Source organism: Lagenorhynchus albirostris, chromosome 14 (assembly GCF_949774975.1).
Source record: "Lagenorhynchus albirostris chromosome 14, mLagAlb1.1, whole genome shotgun sequence".
In the NCBI taxonomy this organism is placed as follows: Eukaryota; Metazoa; Chordata; class Mammalia; order Artiodactyla; family Delphinidae; genus Lagenorhynchus; species Lagenorhynchus albirostris.
The window spans coordinates 41,218,285-41,240,235 of record NC_083108.1 but is presented as its reverse complement, the minus strand read 5'-3'; the positions used below and the strand labels follow the sequence as shown (position 1 = coordinate 41,240,235).

Genomic DNA, 21,951 nt, shown 5'->3' with positions numbered 1-21,951 from the left:
CATTGGGACAAATAATTGACTTATTTGATTATTTTTTCCATTGAGTTAATAAGGCAGTTAGTCTAAGTTGGCCAGGCCAGGTTTTGTATTTGACTCCTGTGACTTTCACTGGCTCTGTTTAGCGTACCTTATCATGGAAAACCATTCAGCATCCTTGCTTCCAGTAAAGCAGCCACAAATGTTTCAGACCTAAGAAATAGACACTTACCTTTCTTGCATGGGCGGAAGTTGTATCCAGCTATTAAATCGGGGATCATATCTGCTGACAAAATTTGTACTGTGTTTTCCTGTAAAAATATATTTGAGACACTTAAAACTTAAATTCCTTTGTTGTTTTGCACATTTAAAAGTATTTTATAAGATGCCTCTGTTCTCAGGTTTAAGAAACAGATGAATTAAGTAGAGGGACTAACTAACACAGTATGAGAAGTGATAAGTCAGAAGAAAAATTTATGTGCCTCTTCAAACGTTTTTCCTTTTTTTCTTCTTTTCTCCTCCACTTTTTCTGTGGGGTGGGGATGAGTTGGAATAAAAATAATTCAACCATAATAATAAAAGCAAGTATGTTTATCAGACTACCAAAGTTAGGGTAAAATTTCTGTATTTTGGTGTTTATAGGTTTTAAAAACATGAAGTTATTGTCTATACATAATCAGTTCCAGAGACTAACTTGTGTGATATCTCTGGATAGAACCTTTTTCTAAATGATCCAAGAATTCTAGCAGTGGAAGAGTCCACTCTGTCTCCAGGGAAACAATAGCAATCACTACCATAAGAGTTTGCATTAGGAAGTCAGTTGTAGGCTATGACCGTCATGCAAGTTCTGTTTGTGCATTTGGGGAAAGCACAGTTGCTGTGATGTATCACAAGTACATTTACTGAAATGGGAAACATGCGTCCTCAGAGCTGGTTAACCAGCTTATCTCCTCTGTTGAGCCTAAGAAACACAGTAATGCCTCCAAGGTATGAAAATGATTCTTGTTTTACATACAGATTGACACCAAAGCAAGAAATAGGAGCAAAAGTGTGTATTCCATTTTCTGTGTAGCAACTGAGATGATAGTCATCTAAAGCGCCTGAAGTCTTAACTCTAAAAGTATGTTTTTCATTAATGTATGTGTAACTAACCATTGAAATATAGGTACCAAACTTCACCACGGGAATAAACAGATAGGATTGTGTGTGTGTGTGTGTGTGTGTGTACACGCACTCACACGGGCATGTATACACAACACAATTATTAATTGCAAGAATATATATTGAGCGCTCACTATGTGTCTTATGTGTTCTAGGTTCTGGGAATATGCTGGTAAACGAGAAAGACAAAGTCCTCGTTCTTGTAAATAAATAAACACAGACTTGTAAATAAATACATATATAATAATGCTATATATTCTTTACCAAATGCCAGAAAGAAAAATAAAGCAGGGATTGATAGAGGGGAAGCCAGTTTCAGTAGGGTGGTCACCTGCTCACAGATATCTTCTGCAAGCCACGCAAATATCTGCAGAATTAGCGTCTCAGGCAGTGGGGAAGGTGAGTATAAAGTCCCTGGGCTGGCCATGCATTCAAAACCAGCAAGAATGCTGGGGTGACTTGGACAGAAGTCGAAGTATATCAAGGTCCAGACACGGTGTGTCTTGTGGACTGGTGTCAAATTTCGTCTTTTGTCATAAGAACATTAGGAAGTCACTGGAAAGTTTTGAGCAAATGAGAAACATGGCCTAATTTACCTCTTATCATGATCACTCTGGCTGTTGTGTAAAAAACTAGACCGTACAAGGGCTGCTCTGGAAGTGGGGGACCTGTCACGAGGCCATCACAACAGTCAAGGCAAGAGTGGCTTGAGTGGAGGTGGAAGCAAGATATGGTCGAGTTTGGGATCTATTCTGTGGGCACAGCCAATACAATTTTCTGATAGATTGAGCACTGGTATAAGAAAAAGTGAGTAATTAAAGACGACTGCTAGGTTTTTAGCCAGCGGAACTGGATGGAATGTCGTGCAATTTGCCGAGGTGGGGAAGACCAGGCAGGGGTAGTTGGGGGGTTAGGGAGAGAAGCCATGAGTTCTGTTTTGGATTTAACCTTGAGAGGACTATCGGATCTCAAAGCATAAGTGGCTGGTAGGCCACTGGCTAAATGAGGCCGCAGGTGCAAATTTTGGAGTCATTAGTCAAGAGATACTGTTTAAAATCAAAGAACAAGATGAAACTCTTTAGGGAAAGGGTATGGAAATGGAAGATAATGAGTGCTGGAAATGAGCCCTGGGGGAGAAGAAGAAAAACTAGCAAAGAAAAGGAATTGTCAGAAGCAGGAGGAAAAGAGGAGTGAGCGACGGAGAACGGACCATAGGATTTGGAAACATGGGGGTTGGTGGTGACCATGACAAGCATTGTTTCAGTGGACAGGAGGGCATGAAAGCCTGAGTGGGGACTCCTCAGGAGAGACGAAGATGTAAGAAAGCAGAGGCAAGAGGATAAGCAATGCTTCTTAGGACTTTTGACATGAAAAGAAGATTATAGCAGGAAAATGCAGCATCGAGAGAAAATTTTATTTAGTTCTTGGTTGTGTTTTTCAATTCAGAAGTACCCCAAAGTCCTTGAGTAGGCAAAAGGGAATGAGGAATAGGCTTTAAGTTGGAGCAGAAACAGTAAGAAGAGAGATATGTTTTATCTAAAATATACGGGTAGCAATGGATTTGGTAGTAGCAAGATGCAGATTTTATCTTTTGATTGCTTCTGTCCTCATTGGACTAAAAAGCAAGGCTATCAGCTGAGAGTGAGGAGGGAGGCTTTGGAGAAAGGTATTTGAGGAGAGAGAAGGTGTGAAATAATTAACTCAGAGGGTGGAAGAGTGCATTGACCAGGGAAACTTAGTGGAGTTGGCTAGTAGCCAGCATGGTTCATTAGTAGCCAGTAGCCAGCCGTATGGTTTTCTATGTCCAGACTTAGTTGCTCAGGGGGAGGGGAGAGGTGGAAGAAAGTTGGGTTTAACCAGGACCAGGGCTTTACCAGGCAAGTATCATAGGAGAGAAGGACACGAGGGCTGCAGGTGTATGCACTAATGTGATTATAAGGATGGGCAACAGAATATAAGCTCAGTAAGGAGGGAAGTAAGGGCATGAGGGGATGATGGACAATGAAAAAGTGGTAGGGTAGAGTGAAGGAGGTGGCATTTGCAGGATAACAGTGGGTAGCTGCCACATAAAGGGGCAGCAGGTGGTAAAATCTGAAGACATCCTTTAAAGTGGTGAGTTTTAAGGATGTGGGAGTGGCAATGAAGAAGAAGTAGAAAAGCTATCAGCCTCCAATAATGTGAAATATAAGGGCGGGGGTGGGGAAGAGAACCTAGTCCCCATTGAAGAGGGTGGCTGGGAAAACAGTCCTCTCAGAGAATAGCCAGGCTTTGATTAGAAAAGAAGCTGAAGGGACCATTTAGGGAAGAGTTTAAGGATTATAGGGATCTTGTTGATGTGAGATCATCAGTTCCAAGGATTGCATGGGAGGGTTTGGATGGCCTGGTTGGGTGGTAAGTCAAGTTTTATTTGGGGATTACAGTAAGAGTTGGGGATTGCAGAAGGAGTTAAGAGTGCCAGGAGTGAGTATGACCCAAAAGACTTGGATCCCACAAAGGGAGGCTCCAACCCAAGGAAGGATTATGTCTAGAGTTGGTTTATAAGTAAGCCTTTGTAGAATTTGCAATCATCTCCCTGTAGAAAAAAGCCATTCTTGATAGTCAGGTTTCAAGGTTAATTCCCAAATGTATCTGAAGATCAGTGTTGTTAAGAGGAATGTAGAATATACACGCCATTTAGAAGAGTGTTTCTCTGTGAAGTCTGGTTTAGAATTTCCATTTGGAGGAAGACATCTGCCTCCTTTCAGCTATGGGACAGATGCCGTCACATGCTGAGCACTGGTGGTGGAAATCAGCTATTTGCTTTGCTTATTGGTGGGAATGCCAGTGGCCTTCACTCAGAGAAAAGGCTAAGCAGGGACTGGTGTGATTTCGATGGAAGATGAAGAAAGGGTTTCCAGAGGCAGAGTCAATGGTGTGAAAAAAGGGCAAGGATGGAGGATGGGAAGATAAAAAGAAGAAAAATGTTCTAAAGTTGGCAAAGGATGTGCAGAGGGGATAATAAATGTCAGAAGGAATGAGTGTGGTAGAGTGAGGAAACTGAGATAAAATGGGGATATTCATTTCTTCCTTGTGGCTTTCGTCGACACTACTTAGAAGCTTGAGAGGGGTAGCCACATGCAATAGAATTTTGGATTACTCTTCACTCCTTTGGTTTCTTCTCATCTTTTCCATTTTCTTCTAACCCTTCCTCCACTTCTTCCCTTTTTTTGATGATGTCCTGTCACCAGACCCTGTTGTTGACTATCATTTGGGAGACAGGTAAAATGGGGCAGGGGCGGCAGTTTTCAGCCAGTGGTGGAGGGGAAGGAAGCAGGATGAAAAGGAAATCACCTGCAGGCAGTTTTTTTGGGAGTCAATCATCAGTAAGTGACAAATGTAAATTGGTTCTCTGTAAGTTGGAGCACTGAAGGAATATATGCATGTATATTAGCATATTACAACGCAGTCTATCACTAATGACATGAAGGGAGTTAATAGGAGTTAATATCTATAGCTGAGTAGAAACAAAATGTATGTATCCTGCTTATATTTCCAGTAACTCATATGTTTTATGATTTCAAATTTTGGTCCTGTAATCAAGATAATCAGTAAATAAAATGATATTTGTATTTTATGAGTACATATTTGTGTTTTATGAGCATGTGTTGAAATGTACATTTTTGTATTTCATTCAAAGACATGCATCTCAGGCACCATTTTCATAAGAACTAAAGTTTAACTTAAGATTTCATCTTTGGAACTGATGTATACATAACATTTAAACTCATGGATTTTAAATTCTTCCTCCCTGTCAGTAGTGAAATTAAAGCATGTTGTATATTATTATAGGATTGCTGTTCTTTCTTTTTTTTTTTTACGGTACGCGGGCCTTTCATTGTTGTGGCCTCTCCCGTTGCGGAGCACAGGCTCCGGACGCGCAGGCTCAGCGGCCATGGCTCACGGGCCCAGCCGCTCTGCGGCATGTGGGATCTTCCCGGACCGGGCCACGAACCCGTGTCCCCTGCATCGGCAGGTGGACGCTCAACCACTGCGCCACCAGGGAAGCCCAGGATTGCTGTTCTTTATAAGCTTTGGTATCAACTGCTTCCTTTTTAGTTGTATGAGGTATTATAAAATGAAAATCCTATAGTTTTGAGATGATGGTGTCCCTTCATGGTTTTCTAAATGGGAAATAATGAAGAGGTCTTTGGGAGCCAGTAAGAGCCACTGTCCATGGTGATACAATACTGATTTAATTTCACAAGATCAAAGGCAAATGCACAATTGTTGTTTAATATCTAACTAAATACATATGTTTATGTGAGGTGGCGCGTGTGATACACTGGTTAAAGGCTGAGGCCCTGGAGTCACACAGACCTACGTTGGAATCACTCATCTTCTTGCAAGCTGTGTGTCCTGGACAGTTGTTTAAACTCTTAGGGCTTAGACTCCTCATAGTAAAGCTAGAGCAATCATGCAACAGGCCTCATAGGATGGTTGTGAGGATTAAGTGAAATGATGCAGATGAGTGCTTAGCAAAGTTCCTGGGAAATAATGACTACTCAATAAATACTACGACTAATACCGAAACGGTCAGCTGTGGTTGACCAGATGGATGGAATATGAAAGTCCATGGAAACCATTTAAGGGATGGTGGTGGATGTGTGTTTTGGTACCTAGCTGAGATACTTTTACCAGTTCCCTAGCTGATGGTTGTTGGTTGTTCATGGTCACAGCTGCTCCCTCTCTAGAGAACTGCCCTCAGCTGAACAGGCCACTTCACTGCCCACCCTCACCCCCACCTGGGGGAAGGCCTCAGCCAATGACTGATTGGTTGACATGAGGTACAAAAGACTGGCCTGCTTGCCTCACAGTGTGACCAATTATCCTGTGCTTAGGAGATGCTAATCAGTGGCTCATCAGCACTTACCCCGATCTATACTAAATGACCTCAAAGGCGAAACAAGTCAGGGACGGAATGACTCAGATTTGCAGGTGGAACTCCCAAAGTTCTAAATAAGGGTCTTACAGAGAGAGAGAGTTGTGAGCTGCTAGGCCCGTATGGAGACTAAAAGTAAACAAAATATAGTAATTAAAGTTTTACTAAAGTTCAATTTTGAGCCTCCTGGCGGCTAAAGCAAAAGAGACACATTAAATCATATGATTGGCGTTAGAAGTAATTGTTCAAAGCACACCATGCCTCAGTACTTTGGTTTGACAAGGACTTGTCACGCAGGTCTTCACATAGAGCACGCTGAGTGGTGGCAGTGAAAGGTGCCCCCACAGGAAATGCAATGCTGTGCTTTCTGTAGTCTTTTCTCACAGCATATTTGTTGAGGGATTTAAACTGAATCACTGCTCCTCTCAGGAGTCGGGGGGAGGTAAATCAGTGAGGTCCAATGGTGTAGTTTTATGGGAATCTGAATTAGCTCAATGATAAAATCTCGATTCTCTAGACTAGAGGAAGGAATATGTCCCTTATACTCGCCCCTAATCCCCCCACCCATCCTCTCGGTTGTGTGTCTGATAGAAGTTGAACAGTAAGCAGTGGCAGGTTATTTTGGGCAGGGGTGGGGGGCAGGGGTAAACCCAGGGAGTGGGTTTTCTGTGTTGCTGATTAAGGTCTGTCTCACAGGAATGGGAGGTTCATAGTGATTTGTGAAAACTGAGTTGTCGCCCCAAGACTGGTCTTTTAGCAGAGGCTTATCCCACGTGGGAACGGAGGTGGGCTGAGAAAGGACCATCATTAGAAACAGGACTTTCCATGGGACTTTCCTGGTGGTCCAGTGGTTAAGACTCTGCGCTTCCACTGCAAAGAAACAGGACTTTCCAGCCTCGTCTTGTCATGTGTTAGTCTTCATTTGGCCTTCAAGAAAACAAACAAACAAAACCCCCAAAACGAAGTTCTGCAGATTCTTTTTTAGATAAACCTGCTGGCTGTGTACTGTTTCCTTACAAACGCTCTATTCTGTTCAAATCACTTCCTCGGAAGAAGAGGTTAAACAGGAAATGGAGAGTTTACAGTGGGTTGTATATGGGCCAGGGTTTTTGTTTTGTTTTGTTTTAACATATCAAATCAGTCATTGCAAAGATAAGTTAGAGGAGAGATACTAAATATTTTAGTTCCAAATCTGTTTCTCCCAAAGCCCTGGAACCATCTTTCCAAAACTGAAAGATATGAACCAACAAAGCTGATCTGGAGAAAGAATGTCCCTTTCCCTTCAAAGAAATGTTCTTGGAGGGTGGCCTGGGTTGTTTTCCTTTAAGATTTTCTAGAGTGAACAGATGTAACAATTTTCTATAATTTACCTTTGTGCAGATGCTGAAAGAGAACATTCACCATAAAATATATGCAGTATATGTAATTTCAGCTGACTGTTCTGGGGTTTTAAAGCAAAAATGTGTACCTGCAAGCTGTTTTATGGTTTCTCACTCATAATGATCTCTGTTACACAGAAGGCTACAACTGCAACCCCTCCTTCACGTGCAAGATTTCCAAAAATATCTTGATAATTTTGCGTGTTCTGCAAGGCGCAGTGTACTCCCTACATTAGACTTGGGAAGTGTATTCAAATGTTGACTTTCTCTTTGTGATACAATTATGAAGTAATCGCATCAACAGGGAAGATGGTGGATAATCTGTGGACGAAGCCCTTGCAGAAGATGCAGCAGCCAGAACAGGTGTCAAGTAATAAACGCTGCAAAGGCACTTCAGCTCAGGTCATGTACAGCGTGACAGCAGATAACGCTTATGTATTGAAACTGCATATTATTATCCTGATACAATGGGAGAAAAGTGGTGGAGAAGGTGGTGAGAATTCTTAATAGTTGCCGCTTGCTACCTCCCTTGAGGGAGTCTGGGCTTACACTGGTGGCACTCCTCAGGGGATGGATCAGGAGAGGGGCTGGGCATCACGGTGGAGCCAAATCCCCAGATAGTCCATGAGTGAATGCACTGCTGCGTGTGTCCTCTGCCAGCCCACTTCACCGACTACTTCGTTTGTCCCTGCTGCACAGAAATATGTTTTCCACGGTAATTACAAAATGGACTGCCGCTGGTACCCCTCATCACACACAGGCGTGTCGAGCACCTACTGTTAAGTGGTTCAATAGTTACCATTAGGGTTCCATTGGTCCTCTCCGCCCAACACAAACAGGAAGTTTTCCACCTCCACAACGCAGTGATGGGCACTGTTGTATGGCATAACTGGAATTGAGAAAAAAAAAAAAAGACGTATAAAATTTTCCATCTTAGGACTTGATACCTTGGCTCACTAGTTATGTGCTTTCACCAAAATGTATAAAACGTGAGACTAAGTCAGAAGGAAGAAAAGCACGTAGACAAGCAGAGTGGGGCACCCACCAATCCACAGTAGCTCAGCGGTGTGTTCCCAGCAATTGCCAACCCCACCCCTTTTGATTAATTTTACATAATGTTATTCTGCAAATTAGTCAAGAACAACCTGTCGGGCTGCTTTCAATTCTTAAGTCCTCCTCACCTGCCTGATGATGGGGATCGTGCAGTCTACAACCATGACTGACACTCCCAAATGGTCAGGGCTGGGGCTGGGGTTATTGCTTGGAAGAAATAACCCAGCATCCACTTGGAGCCATTAAGCTGCTCTGCCCAAACTTGGCTCGCTGGCAATCTTTCCACAAACAGACTCAGGGTGCTTGGTTGCTTTCTATTCCACAGCAACAAGCAAGCTGAATTTCCATACAGTGTTAAGTTTTTAAATTAAGGTCCTGCTGATTTAATGCCTTCTCCAAATGTATACGCTTAATTTCCTGTACAATGTCATTAGCAGCACAATCACACATTTTCTATCTATCTGCTTAAGAGCTCTTCTGGAACAAAGATAAAAACTGTCAGGAACATCATAAATACCCATTCCCCTCGTCCTGCCCTGCTCTGCCCCAAATGTGGTGGCTGTGAGGAGGGCGGAGTGATTCAGAAACCCACCAAAGGTTTCGCTGCATCTGTTCTCATTTACATTTTCTTTGGGGACACACACAACAAGAATAGGACACCCCCGTCACCCCGTGTGCAGTGCAGTGTCAGTCTCTGCTATTATTATATCATATGGTGAATGTAAACTTACACAGCGTTCGTTATCATATCACAGGCAGTGGTTTGGGCCCAGTGACACCAGTAGGAAAAATGATGTCCTTGTTCAGCTCATCATATGGGCACCTTAAATCTAGGTGAGGACAAATGGGGAGGTGATATGCATGTTCAGGCAGGGAACTTATTGCTTGACACGGATCAACAGAGCACTTAAGAAACCAGTGCAGTGGGAAATCAATATGAGTCAGGGCCAGCTTATACTCTGTACTCTTTTGCCAATGGAGAGAGAGAGAGAGAGAAAGAGCCTATCTTATACCCAATTTACTTTGGATGATATATATCTCATTTCACTTTGTTTTTATTATCTTTTTTCTCAGAATGCGCTTATGCTGGCTAAGATATGTAAACAAAAATAAGGAGAAACAGGCATAGCTTTGAAACCTGTAACACAGCTTCTGAAAGAGCAAATCAGGTCGTTTAAGCTTCATATTAAAAGATTTTAGGAATTTTCATTATTTTATTATGTATTCACTTTTACTGTGAATATTCACTATTTTCGAACTTATAGCCACAAGGGAGAAGACATTGGAAACCCTGGATTTCTGGGATCATGTAGAAATTGGGTGTGCCATGGATTTGTGTGGCCCATGAATGAGGTCAACTGATTTAGGGAGTCACCTCAGCAACATCCTTCTGCCCCTCAACCCTTAGTTATCTCTTTGGAAAATGCTTTTAACCATATAGCTCCTGCAGGCATCACTTCTCAGAGTCCATTGGGGCAGAGTATGTGTTGAGTTCACGCAGCAACTAAAATTGGGTGACTGGATATGTTTGGAACATCTTTTTTTCTTTTCTTAAATTAACTCATCATTGTTTGGATTATACCAAACACAAAACTATGCTACCCATATATTATGTATATTGTGCATTTTGTGAACAGCCTGGTGCTACTCTGGTTTATCACAATGCCATCTGGGCAGTAAACTTACAGCATTGTCACCTGTAAGCGTATACTCATGAGACATGCGTGTAAGAACAGCGGCCACTGATACAACCAACTTACTTTATGACTACCAGTCTTCCAATATTTACTTAAAATTTTTGGTCAGTTCAATGCCCACATTTTATAAGTAATAAAAAATCGTATTATCTTCTTTTTAACCGGAAGTCCAGCTTTATAATAAAGCACAGACTCTGAAAATAGAACAACAGTTGTGTTTGTCCATTTACTTGCTCCCATTCAGGCAGAAATTAAGTGAAGGAAAGAATACATAATGTATTCTTAAGCCTCTTTCTCATTTGATTACCTCTATTGTTATGCTTTATGCAAACAAACGAAATTATTGCACTAAACTAACTATTGAAACCTTCAAAATACGAGAAGGTCTTTGAAATGCTAACATAAAGGCTGCTTGAAGATATTCTCATTTATCTACCCATTTTTACTCGTTTTAAAACCTTGTATGCTATATTTCTTGGCTCTTTCAGCATTTTCATTCCTGAACTGTTGTCTCTTCTGATTTATTATTTACTCAACTCTTCTGAATTGAGAGGCTACAAATACACACAGATAACTTTTGGGGATTATCCTGAATGTAAAATGCTCCAAATCTATTAGAAAAAAAATCGATGTGAAATCAATGTTCGAGTTTTGCAAAAGACCTCATTTCTTTGACTTCTGATTAAACCTGAACGAAAGCAAAATAAAGGGCAGTGATCAAGAGAAAACATCTGCTTAAAATGGCACTGGGTACCGCAATTATTGATTATCTTTTAAATAACAAGGAAGACATGCCCTCTCCCTTCCAGATTTCTCTAGGGATGCTCGCCGGCCTCGCCCTCACAAGCAGGTACCGGAGGAGAAGTTTGTACTCCCTGTTCATATACAGCCCGGTGTGAGTTTTTAGCGTGTCAGTCAGTGAGTTAGAGGGAAAGGGTAAAGAGAAGCTAATCAGGATGAAATGAGATTAAAGGCTGTCTAATTTTACAGCAACTGTGATCCATCAGCCACTGTGAAAGTGACAGTGGAAATGAATGATGGAGACAGACAGGTGGGGCTGTACATTTCACTGATTTATCCTCAAATGCACTGGGACTTATTTTATTGAGTGAACATGACCGCATTTATCATGACTGTCATCTAAACCCACTTCCCTCCATTTAAAAAGGTCACTTTACTCACAGGGAGGAGGAGAGAGGCACTTTCAAATCAGATTGAAAATCTAATAACACGTGTTCATAAGGCCCTTTGTGAAAATTCTCAACTTTATTAAACAAACTCGAAGTGCTAGAAGGAAAGGGGGAAAAAAGCCAGAAAACTGAAAAGGAAGAAACCTTTGGTCATCCGAGGGAGCACGTTCATTTAGTCTCTAAGTTTGAAGCAATTTGTACCATTTTTGCCTTTCCCACTCCAAATACCTGCTATTCTATTCTAGTCTGGGAAATTCAATAAAACATTTACATTTAATATTTTTAATTAAGAAAGTAGGAAGCAGGCCATCCTTGGAGAGGATACTAAGTCACAGTATTTACTCTGCAGAATGACTAATCATCACACACTCAATAGATGTTAGCCATTTTACAAGTTGAATCTCTGCCACAATTCACTTACATACCTGTTAAATGTTTTCCCATAATGTTAAGGCCACAAAAATCTCAGTGACACAAATTCTTTTGCCCCTCCCTGTACAGTGACATGAAATGTACTGGCATGTGGTACACAAAATTGGTCTTTGTGGATATGAAAATGAAGAGTCAAACTCTCAGAGTATTTTGTGTTACTTTTCACAATAGGAACCACCATTTACCAAACATTTACTATGTGCCAGGCATTGTGCAGGTGTTATATACTTAAGCGTATATGTAATTATATTTATATATAGTTACCTATATTATATCTCTGAAAATAGAACAGCACTTATGATTCATTCTTACTTGCTCCTAATCAGGCAGAAATTACATGAAGGAAATAATATATGATATTATAATACATGATAAAATATATCTATATTTTATTTGCCTATATCTTTCATTTAATATAACGAACTATTAGGGAGGCATTGGTCATTCATTTTATTTCTGTAAGAAATCCTGAGGCCTTGAGAGGTTAAGTCACTTGTTGAAGGTCAGACTCAGCTAATGAATGGCAGAGATAGAATCCAAACACAGGGATATCTGGATCCCAACCCATGCTCTCATCCATTTCACTCTACTGATTTTCAATAGGTATGTTCATCCAACCAGCAAGTAATTACCGAGTACCTGTGTGTTCAATGATGGTGTTCCTGAAATTTCTGTATAATTTTTTGTTATTGAATCACTTTTAAATGTTTCTTATTTTCATATTTGAAAGAATCCATAATAAAGCAAGTGGACCTTCCTTTACATTTTTTTTCTATAAAAACACATATTCAAATAGTGGATTTTCTTAAAGTAAGACACATTTACATGTATTTGATGGAGCCAGAAAAACACTGACCAAATCAGCTAGTTAAGGATGGGTAGAGTCTATTGGCAGAGGGTTTCTATTTATTTGTTGAACAGCGAGGGCATATTTCAACCTTGCAAGCAGATTCAAAGTATCTTGGGCACAGAGGCCCTTTTCCTGGCATATAAAATGTGCAGGGGTCTTGCTGCACTTACGAAGGCCTTGTTCTGCTTAAGATTCACACTCCTGTTTCCTCCCATATTTTATATCTGAGGAATATATATACCCCTTCCAACAGAAAGTATAGGTATCTTTTGCAACCGCAGATGTGCACGAACATCCAAACGAGATTGCATAGGGCTATGACAAGTTTATAGCATTGTTAAATACATGGCTGTTGAATGTTTATCATTTCAAGTAACATTTATGAGGTCCTTGATTTCCTTTTGGCTTCAAATACATAAACTTACAAAACTGTCAAATATGACATAATTTTTTGGAAAAAGTAATTAATGCCCATGTTTTGTAAAAATACAATCTTATAAAAAATAATGATATACAGGAACAATAAGTTTTCCTCTTATGCCTCTCAGCCTTGCAGTTCCCTACTGCAGAAGCTACCCCTGTTATTGTGTTCTTGGATTTTTCTTCCAGAGAGATTATATATACGGGTCATTTTTTAAAAATACAATTGACACAGCATTCTATGAGCACACTGTTTAGTACCTTGCTTTTTTGCACTCAAGAATACATTCATTTATTCATTCCTCACCAATCAAAGACCTGTTCAGCTGCTACTGTATGTCAGGCAAGGTTCTACCTGCTGGGGAGGTCATGACAGCATCAAGGAACGTTCTAGTCAGGGGAAGCATGTAATAAACATGGACACAAATAAATAGGCACTTTTGTTTCAAATGATAAGTGCAATGAAGAAAAGTAAAGCTGGGTCCAAGGAGGGGAAGGGACAGGGTGAGGAATTTTGAGAGTAGTCAGGGAGGGCTTTCTGAACAGATGACTTTTGAGCAGAGGACTGACAGAAGTGAGCAAGGGAGCCATGCAGGGGTAGTGGTAGGCATAGATGCGGGAAAAGCAAGTGCCAAGGCCCTGGGGCACAGGTGTGGAGTGTAGCAAGAACAGCAAGAAGACCAAGAACAGAAGCATCTGAGAGGAGGTCTCGGAGGGAGACCGAGGCCGGATCTGTGCGGTGTGCAGTCTTGGTCGGAGGACGACACTTGGATCGTCTACCGGCCCATTCTTTTCAACAGCCATACACTGTTTCACCCGGTGGGTGTCCTATAATGTGTCCCAGCCCCTTCTGATGGCCATTGATTAATTCACTCAGCAAACATTTACTAAACACTCATTATGTGCAGATACTTTTCTGGTTGGTAATAAAGCAACGAATGAAGCTGACAGCATCCCTGCTCAACGAGACCTAAATGACAGGGAAAAGAAGAATGTAAACTAATACACAGTGGAATGCACAGGAACACAGCCAGGCGATGACAGACAATGTAAAAAGGAAAAAAAATAGGACAGTGTGTTACAGAGTGAGTGCCTGGCTAACGCTCTAGCTGAGGTGGTCAGGGAAGGTCTCTCTGGGGACTGGCGTTGAAGGTAAATTTTGAAGGTTGAGAAAGGGCCATTGCAAGAAAATAAGGGGAAGGGATCCATGCAGAGACCCTGAAGCACGAATGAGCTGGATGTGCCTGAGCAGCCCAGAGAAAGCCTCTGTGTCTAGAGCACCGAGGGTGAGGGCTAGAGAGGCATGAGAGAAGTCAGGAGGCAGGCAGAGGCTGGGTAGATGGGTGTTTAGAAGCCAGGATAAGGGGTGTTGATTTTATTCTTAGCATGATGGAAAGGCATTGGAGGGGTTTTAGCAGCAGCAGGACATGATCTGATTTATGTTTTAAAAATATCACTCTGGCTCCTAGGGATGTTGTAGGAGTGAAAGAGGGAAAAGAGGAAGATCAAGCAGGGCGCCCCTCCTGTGGTCCAGATGAAGGATGATGGAGGCTGGATGAGGTAGGGGCGCTAGGGCTGGAGGGAAGGGGATGTGTTGAAGGTTGCTGCTATTACAAACAGTGCTCTGCCGAGTGTCCTCATGGGTCGACCACACACACACACGTGCATTTATCTGTAGGATTAATTCCTCCAAGTGAAATTTCTGGGCCAAAGGATTGGGTGCGTTTTACATTTTAATGGATGTCATCACATCGTACCCCTTTTTATATTTGTACCTTTGCCAACACGGTAGGTGAACAATTGGTGTCTAGTTAAAATTTAAATCTCCACTCATTTGTGATAGAGGTTGAGCATCTTTCCATATGTTTCAAATCCATTTGTATGGTATACATTTTTCTGTTGGTTTTTGACTTCTTGATATCATAAGTTGCCTATAGTTACGTGATTTCTGTTCTTAAAGTGTTCTTTTCTATAGAATTATCTAAACTGGCAAAATAAATGATATTTTGGAAGCATGGTATTGCTAGAATATATATTTGTGCAATATTTACTCATTAAAGCAAATTCAAATAGTAATTACATGCTGTTGAAAACAAATATAACCTGAAAGAAAGGTGCCTCCGTCTAATGACATTGAAAGAGTATTTCTTGCATAGGATTGTAGAGAAATTTTTTTCTTACATCTTCTTCAATTTTATAGTAAGTATAATTGAGAAACATAAATGTTTAAAAATTTACTAGTTTAGGGCTTCCCTGGTGGCACAGTGGTTGGGAGTCTGCCTGCCGATGCAGGGGACACGGGTTCGTGCTCCGGTCCGGGAAGATCCCACATGCCGCGGAGCGGCTGGGCCCGTGAGCCATGGCCGCTGAGCCTGCGCGTCCGGAGCCTGTGCTCCGCAACGGGAGGGGCCACAGCGGTGGAAGGCCCACGTACCGCAAAAAAAAAAAAAAAAAAAAAAATCACTAGTTTAATCCTACCATCCTGTCTTTCTGCAAAGATCTAGAAATTTGGCCATTGCTTCTCTGGAGGTAGAAACACACACATAGTCAAACATCTTACATGAAGCACGCGCTTGATACATATTATTGAATAAATAATGCATAGAAAAGGCTCTGTTACTTTTTTTTCTGTTGTATATGGATGGTTACTATCCCTGTAAGCTGCAAATAAATGGAAATGTTTTGTGCATTTGGGAATGACTTGATCATTATGGACAGTGAGTCTGGAAAACCAAATCCCGTAAGAAATTCACATGGTCTGAATCCTGTGAAGAGTTGGTGAAGGTTCTGAATTAACCCAAAGGTGGCCAACACTTTCTCCTCACTCCCAACTTATTCTGCACACACAGAGCTGGGTTCCCACAGTCCCACTGGAGACAAAGTTGTTGAAGTGAGTTCGAAATGTATAAATCTGAATAGAAGTGCCTATGCGTTAGGTTTTGGAGGCTATGCAAGAACAAGAGAGTTGGCTTCTCTTTCATAATACAAAATTGTATCTAAGGGAGAGTTTTCCTGACAATGAAAACTTGCTTTGTGACTCTCTCCTCTGTGCCACTATTGTAGTAAATGCATGCCTTTACCCTATACCTGCCAAGTCATGATACAGTGTATTACAGTCATCTCTGTCTTTTGTGTGTCCCACCCTAAAGAATCTGTAAGCTCCTTGAGGCCAGACTGTGTCATTTCTATAGCTTTATGACCACCACAATGCCCAGTACATAGGATAGTAGAGCCTTAGGCATGGCTACAGATTTTATGCCTAATACAGTAATTAGAAATATTAATGAATCAATAAATGTTAGTAGCATGAATGAGTGAATGCTATAACTAAGAGAGACTGTGGCATTTACTTCTTTGGAAGGTGTAAAAAACGTATGGGTACCAGAAGATGTGAAGGAGGGAAGAAGTGAAAGAAAGGGAAGAAAGGGAAGAAAGAGAGAAAGATATATGCCTTAGATCAGGATTCTGTGGCATCTAGGATGGATGTCACCCTATATGCAATACATGTGTTAAACAAAGGAGGTTTGTAAGTTCTTCAAAGACTGTGACATAGTTCTTTAGGATCTGTCATAGGCCTAATTGTGCCAAGGTCAAAGGTTTTCAGTAAATCCTTGTTGATTTACAGTTTTAGCTCTGAGCACTTAAATGGAGGGAAAGGCTAACAACCAGCAGAAGCTGAGGGGACTTAAAATAAGACTTCTATTAGCTGTTCAAGCAAAACTCCCTTTTCAAATTATGACTCTATTATTACAACGTGGTGTACCAACTGTTTTATTTTGTTTAGTTCTTGATATGATCGTTAGAATTTTAAAATAGTTTTATTTTCACTTTGGGAAAGTAAAACATCTTTAGGAATGAACACTGCAATTTCTTCCAAATGCTAGGTGTTTTTTTTTTTTCCTGTTTTTTAACGTGTGTTTTCAGAGACACATTGATGAAACATGCTAGTGCTTTGATGTTTGTCCTTTCCTAAGTGTCAGTACAGTGTCTTCCTGATCATGTCCTGGGGGAGTGAGAAATTGCACTTTTCATTGTTCTACACCTAAAAAGGCTCAGTAAAAAAGAATAGTCAACTCTGTAAATGAATTAAAGTAGAAGATCAACTCATATTATTTAAACGTGTGAAAATAAGATCCTTGACAATGGTCGAAGGAGCCAGGACTATTTATACTGTGAATGATATGCCAACAGGATAGCAAAAATGATCGTAAAACAGCTTAAATTCTCTTACATGATGGCCCCATAGTTACTGATGGCGGGAAGAAGGAAATGGATATGGTGCGTAGAATGAGGATGTGTAAAGAAGCATTTTCTGATGTAGATCACACATACTCAGGATTGGAAAGTGAACTCTAGTGGTTCACTTTAAAATCCAGGAGACAGCAAAAGAATCTACTGACCTCTTCATTCATTTTTTCATTCAAAAATTTGTATTGAGGAATTAGTTATTGTGCTAAACTCTGGGACACCATTCCTATATTTCAGAGCTCACAGTGCAGAGAGAATAAACAGAGAAATCGAATACACAGTGTTCTAGAAGAACAACAATGGAAGCACCAGGGAGGAAGTGACTGTAACTTCAGGGAGGAAGTGACTGTAACTTCAGGGAAGAAGCGACTGTAACTTCAGGGAGGAAGTGACTGTAACTTCAGGGAGGAAGCGACTGTAACTTCAGGGAGAAAGTGACACTTAAGATAAATCATAAAACCAAGACGGGATTTTCCAGGTTGTCACAGCAGCAAAAGTCATTATCAGTAAAAGGAACATGGATTCAACAAATACTTATTGAGCTCCTACTATGTGTCAGATCTTAGGCTAAGTTCTAGGGATATATTTTAATTGGATTATTTTTATAAAAATGATTATTAAAATTAGATCAATTTCCAAAATGTCCTTAATACTATGATCACTATACTATATCAGCTATTATGTTCAGGCCAGAGAAAATGTGTTTGGGGAACATGAGAGCAAATAAAAAGGGTGGACTGTTACCTCTGCTGTCCTTTTGGGCAGCCTATTCCTCGACTCAAATTCCCTCTGGAGCACTCTCTCCTTAGACAACAAGCAGTCATGGCCTCTACCCTAATTGAATTTCTCCTGGTATGTGGAGCCACCTGATGGTTCTGGAAGCAGTTGGTAGGATTATCAGAACAGTGAGCAACACCGTCGTTCCTTTCAGACCACCCCTCACGGCATTTGCGCTCGCAGTTTCAGTACGTCGTGCTATTGCACTTATTTGATTTCAAAGGACATTTCATTGCAAAGATCCAGAAAGATTTCTTATATACTCCTCCATGGTCATTTCATGGTGTGTGCATGTGTGCCTTCCCATGAACCCATGTGTATGTGTTGGATCTGGGAAGCACGAGGGCAGGCGGGCTGGGCAATGAAGACTGTACTGAGTCAGTAGCTTATAACACACAGGGGAAGTGATCTCAGGAGATGAGCTCCTGGTCTTGGCTATGACAAGGCCCCTAGAACCATCTCTTGAGAAACTTCTGAAATCTGTATTGCTGGAAAAAGTAGACAACTTTTTGGAGCTCTGCAGATCCAAACAGGGAAACACGTAGGCAATATGATGAATAGTGAAGTTCCATTTTCTCTTTTTTGGGCACCATTTTTTACTGGTAAAGCTAGATAGTCATTGAATGTTAAGTGATATTTACTTATGAATATATTTATGAACGTGCATGAGTATCTGGCACTTTTCTTGTCTTAGAATTTAGGTTGAGACCCTAAGGCTGAAGCTAATCTAAAGAGTTGTGTCGGGCCTTTTGGCGGGTAAGTGCTGCATGAACCAGCCTCTGGGAGACTGACCATCTAAGTTCTTGTTACTCAAAGTATGTTGCATGGACCTGAACCATCAACCTCACCCGGGGGATAATTAGCAGTGCAGAATCTCAAGGACCCCCCTGGACATCCTGAGTCAGACTGTATGTTACAGACCCCATGGGTACTCTAAAGTCTGAGCATCCCTGAGCTAGGACAGGCTGGTCCAGACCACCTGCGCTGGAATCACCTGGGCCCCATCCCAGACTCCTGGGTCCTAGGCCTGACCTTCTGAATCTGAATTTCTAAGGTTAGGTCCAGGAACCTGAAATTTCAGTATGCTTCTGAGATTATTCTTAGGCACATCGACAGTCACACTAATCCCAAAAAGACTTGGTCCAAACAGTCATGTTTAAATTGGGTCAGAAAAACTGAACTCCTTAAACTGTTTTGGTAAATTACTTCCTTCCGTTTCTATGGAAAGCAGCACTTTCGTAAGTCAATGTCTGGTGGATAGTTGGTGCTCAATAAACGTACCTTTGTTGAAAAAAAGAAAAAGGTCTGTGCCAGGCCACTGATGCCAGACTTTCTAAAAGTGGTTCCTAATCTGTGTCTCACTGGTCATGTGACTGTGCGCACGCACGCACGCACACGCACACACACATTTTGTCTACATATACAATGATGTGCAAGACTATTAGTGGGTAGGGATTTTTTTTTTTTTAAGAGAGTGGTTGTGGGAGACTGTGGAACCACTGGGCATTTTCCATCCACGGTGAAACAGAATTCTCCTCCTATCCTCCACCCCAAAAACAAAAGCAAAGGCTGGTGGAAGAATCTTGGGCCAGATGTCTCCGTGCTTCCTGGGGCTTGGCCAGCAAAAGGTGAAGTCTGAAGACAAGAGGCTGGTGGGAGCCGTCTGTGATGGGAGTGTGAAGGGAGAGAGCGGGGGCAGACGTGGCCTGCATTTCTGGGTTTGGTGGAACAATATCACCCAATACCTCCCTGTGGGCTGAGCTGTGGGTCTGTTTGGTTACAACTGCCATGAAAGGACACACACCCCCACCCAAGAAGATTAATTGCTAGTTCAAGGTGACCTTAACAGAAGCTATATGGTAGACAGTGGGAAGTCTTCAGAAAAAGGTTCACAGCAGAGCCCATAAAGACAGCTCATGAGAAAACAAAGTCAGCGTTACCGCATTTACTTCCTGAAAGCCAGGTTCTAAAAACACCAGGCAAATAAGAGCTTTTCTCCCTTTGCCTTCCCCTCCTCCAGCTCTATCTCTGGTTAAACCAGACTACTTGCATGGCTGATTTCCATCCAAGGGTGGGTCAGCCTTTCTTACCCTCATGTCAATGTCAGTGTGCAGGAAAGATTTAACACAGCAGGCCCGAAACCGCTATCCTTAGAAAGGCCTGGCCTTTCCTAGAAAGGTTGGACTTTGGCCGATGTTAGGGAACTTAGATTTCAAGAGTGTTCCCACAACCTTAACTAAGAGTGGCTGTCTGTGCCCAAGTTGTACAAAAAATGGGATTTATGCTGAGCGCCTGCTTCTGGGAGTATGGAGTTTTGGTATGTGCTAGGCAGATGTCTACCTAACCAGCCCTCAATAAAATCTTTGGGTACTTAGCCTCTGATGAACTTCTCTGGTAGATAACATTTCACAGGTGTTGTCACAATCGGACACTGGAGGAAATAAATGCATCCTGCGTGACGCCACTGGGAGAGGACACTTGGAAGTTTGAGCCTGGTTTCCTCTGGACTTTGCTCCATGCACCCTTTCCCTTTGCTGATTTGCCTTATACTTCCCTCCTGTAATAACTCATAGCTGTGAGTATGACGACATTCTCGTCCTGTTGGTTCTCCTAGTAAATCACTGAACTTGGGGGTCAATAGGGGACAGAGAAATTACAAGCGTATTTAGAGAACAAGGTTTCTATTGAACATCCCAAGACACCTGGGGCTGCTTTAAGAACTTCCTGAGGTGTAGCCACAGGGAGAGACGAGACATCCAATAGAGAGGTTTCGGAAAATCTGTGGTTGGAAAAAAAAGAAGTTGTCTTCGGTTGGCCCCATACGTGAAGTTCTTTCAATAAACTGATCGTGGATATACATATGCGTGACATGACTGCTTCTGGACTCTGGGTAAGCATGGGCTCCACATTTCCTCTGGTTGGAATCAATGTGCAAATCGCCTGAAAACCTGCTAATGCTCAACACTGTCTCATCGTAGGTACTAGAGGCTTTATTGGATTATTTGACACTATGGCCCTTTTTATTTTCTTGGGAAATGTGCAGTCACTGTATTACTTGAAACACTAATACAGACACATAGGAGACCATCTGTCAGGAGTATACAGTGGTCCAGGAGCTTTGTGGCAGAGAAATCCGGAGAAAGGAGCAGTCACTGGGCCTGGGCTCCGTCGGGTAGCGATGTACAATCTTCAATCTCTCCCCAGCCATTACATCTTTCTGCTTTCTTCACAGGGTGCTTTGCCTTATCTCTTTTTAAAAAAAAAAAAAAAAAACCAAAACAAAGAAAATGCAAACTTCTTTATCCCACTGCTCCTTCCAGGTATCCTTAGAGCACCCCATCCCCTGGACCATAAATCTGGGCTCATAATCACAGTCCTGGGCACAGTGAGCGCTTGGTCTTGAGATGGTCCCATGACCCAGCCAGGCCCTTCAGCGGGGGTTGCGCCTTGGCGCCGACAAGAAGAAACCTTTCCTTTCTGATCACAGATCCTGGTGGGGCAATGGAGAAGCAGGTCTGAGCAAGGAGAAGTGAGGAGAAATGAGAGGAGAGAAGGAGTGAGGAGAAATGAGACCACAGTTTTGAAATTTTGTTTCTGCATCGTCCATAAGGCCCGTCCCTGCCCTCCTGGTTATGTGGCCCATGTATCTGTTTCCCCACTGGACTTTTATGAAAGCCCCCAACAGTCTCCTTGCTTTCATTCTTGTCCCCTTTTGGCTTAATCTTCACAGAACTCTCAGAATGATCCTTCAAAAACCAAACCAGATGAGGACATTCACTTCTTGTCAGTCCTTTCCTTACTTGCCATCTACCTTAAATAAATGTTAAAGTTTTCAGAATGGCCTACGAGG

General features: G+C 41.8%; 1 protein-coding gene across 1 annotated transcript in view; it reads right to left on the bottom strand.

Annotated features, from left to right (window-relative positions):
* KLHL14 (kelch like family member 14) overlaps positions 1-21,951 on the bottom strand; it is a 97,963-nt gene that overhangs the window by 13,391 nt on the left and 62,621 nt on the right. Inside the window, exons 3-4 of the mRNA XM_060121001.1 lie at positions 8,234-8,323; positions 209-287 (exon numbers count right to left, since the gene is read on the bottom strand). Coding sequence (XP_059976984.1) covers positions 209-287; positions 8,234-8,323 — 169 coding nt within the window. The remainder of the gene's footprint in view (positions 1-208; positions 288-8,233; positions 8,324-21,951) is intronic.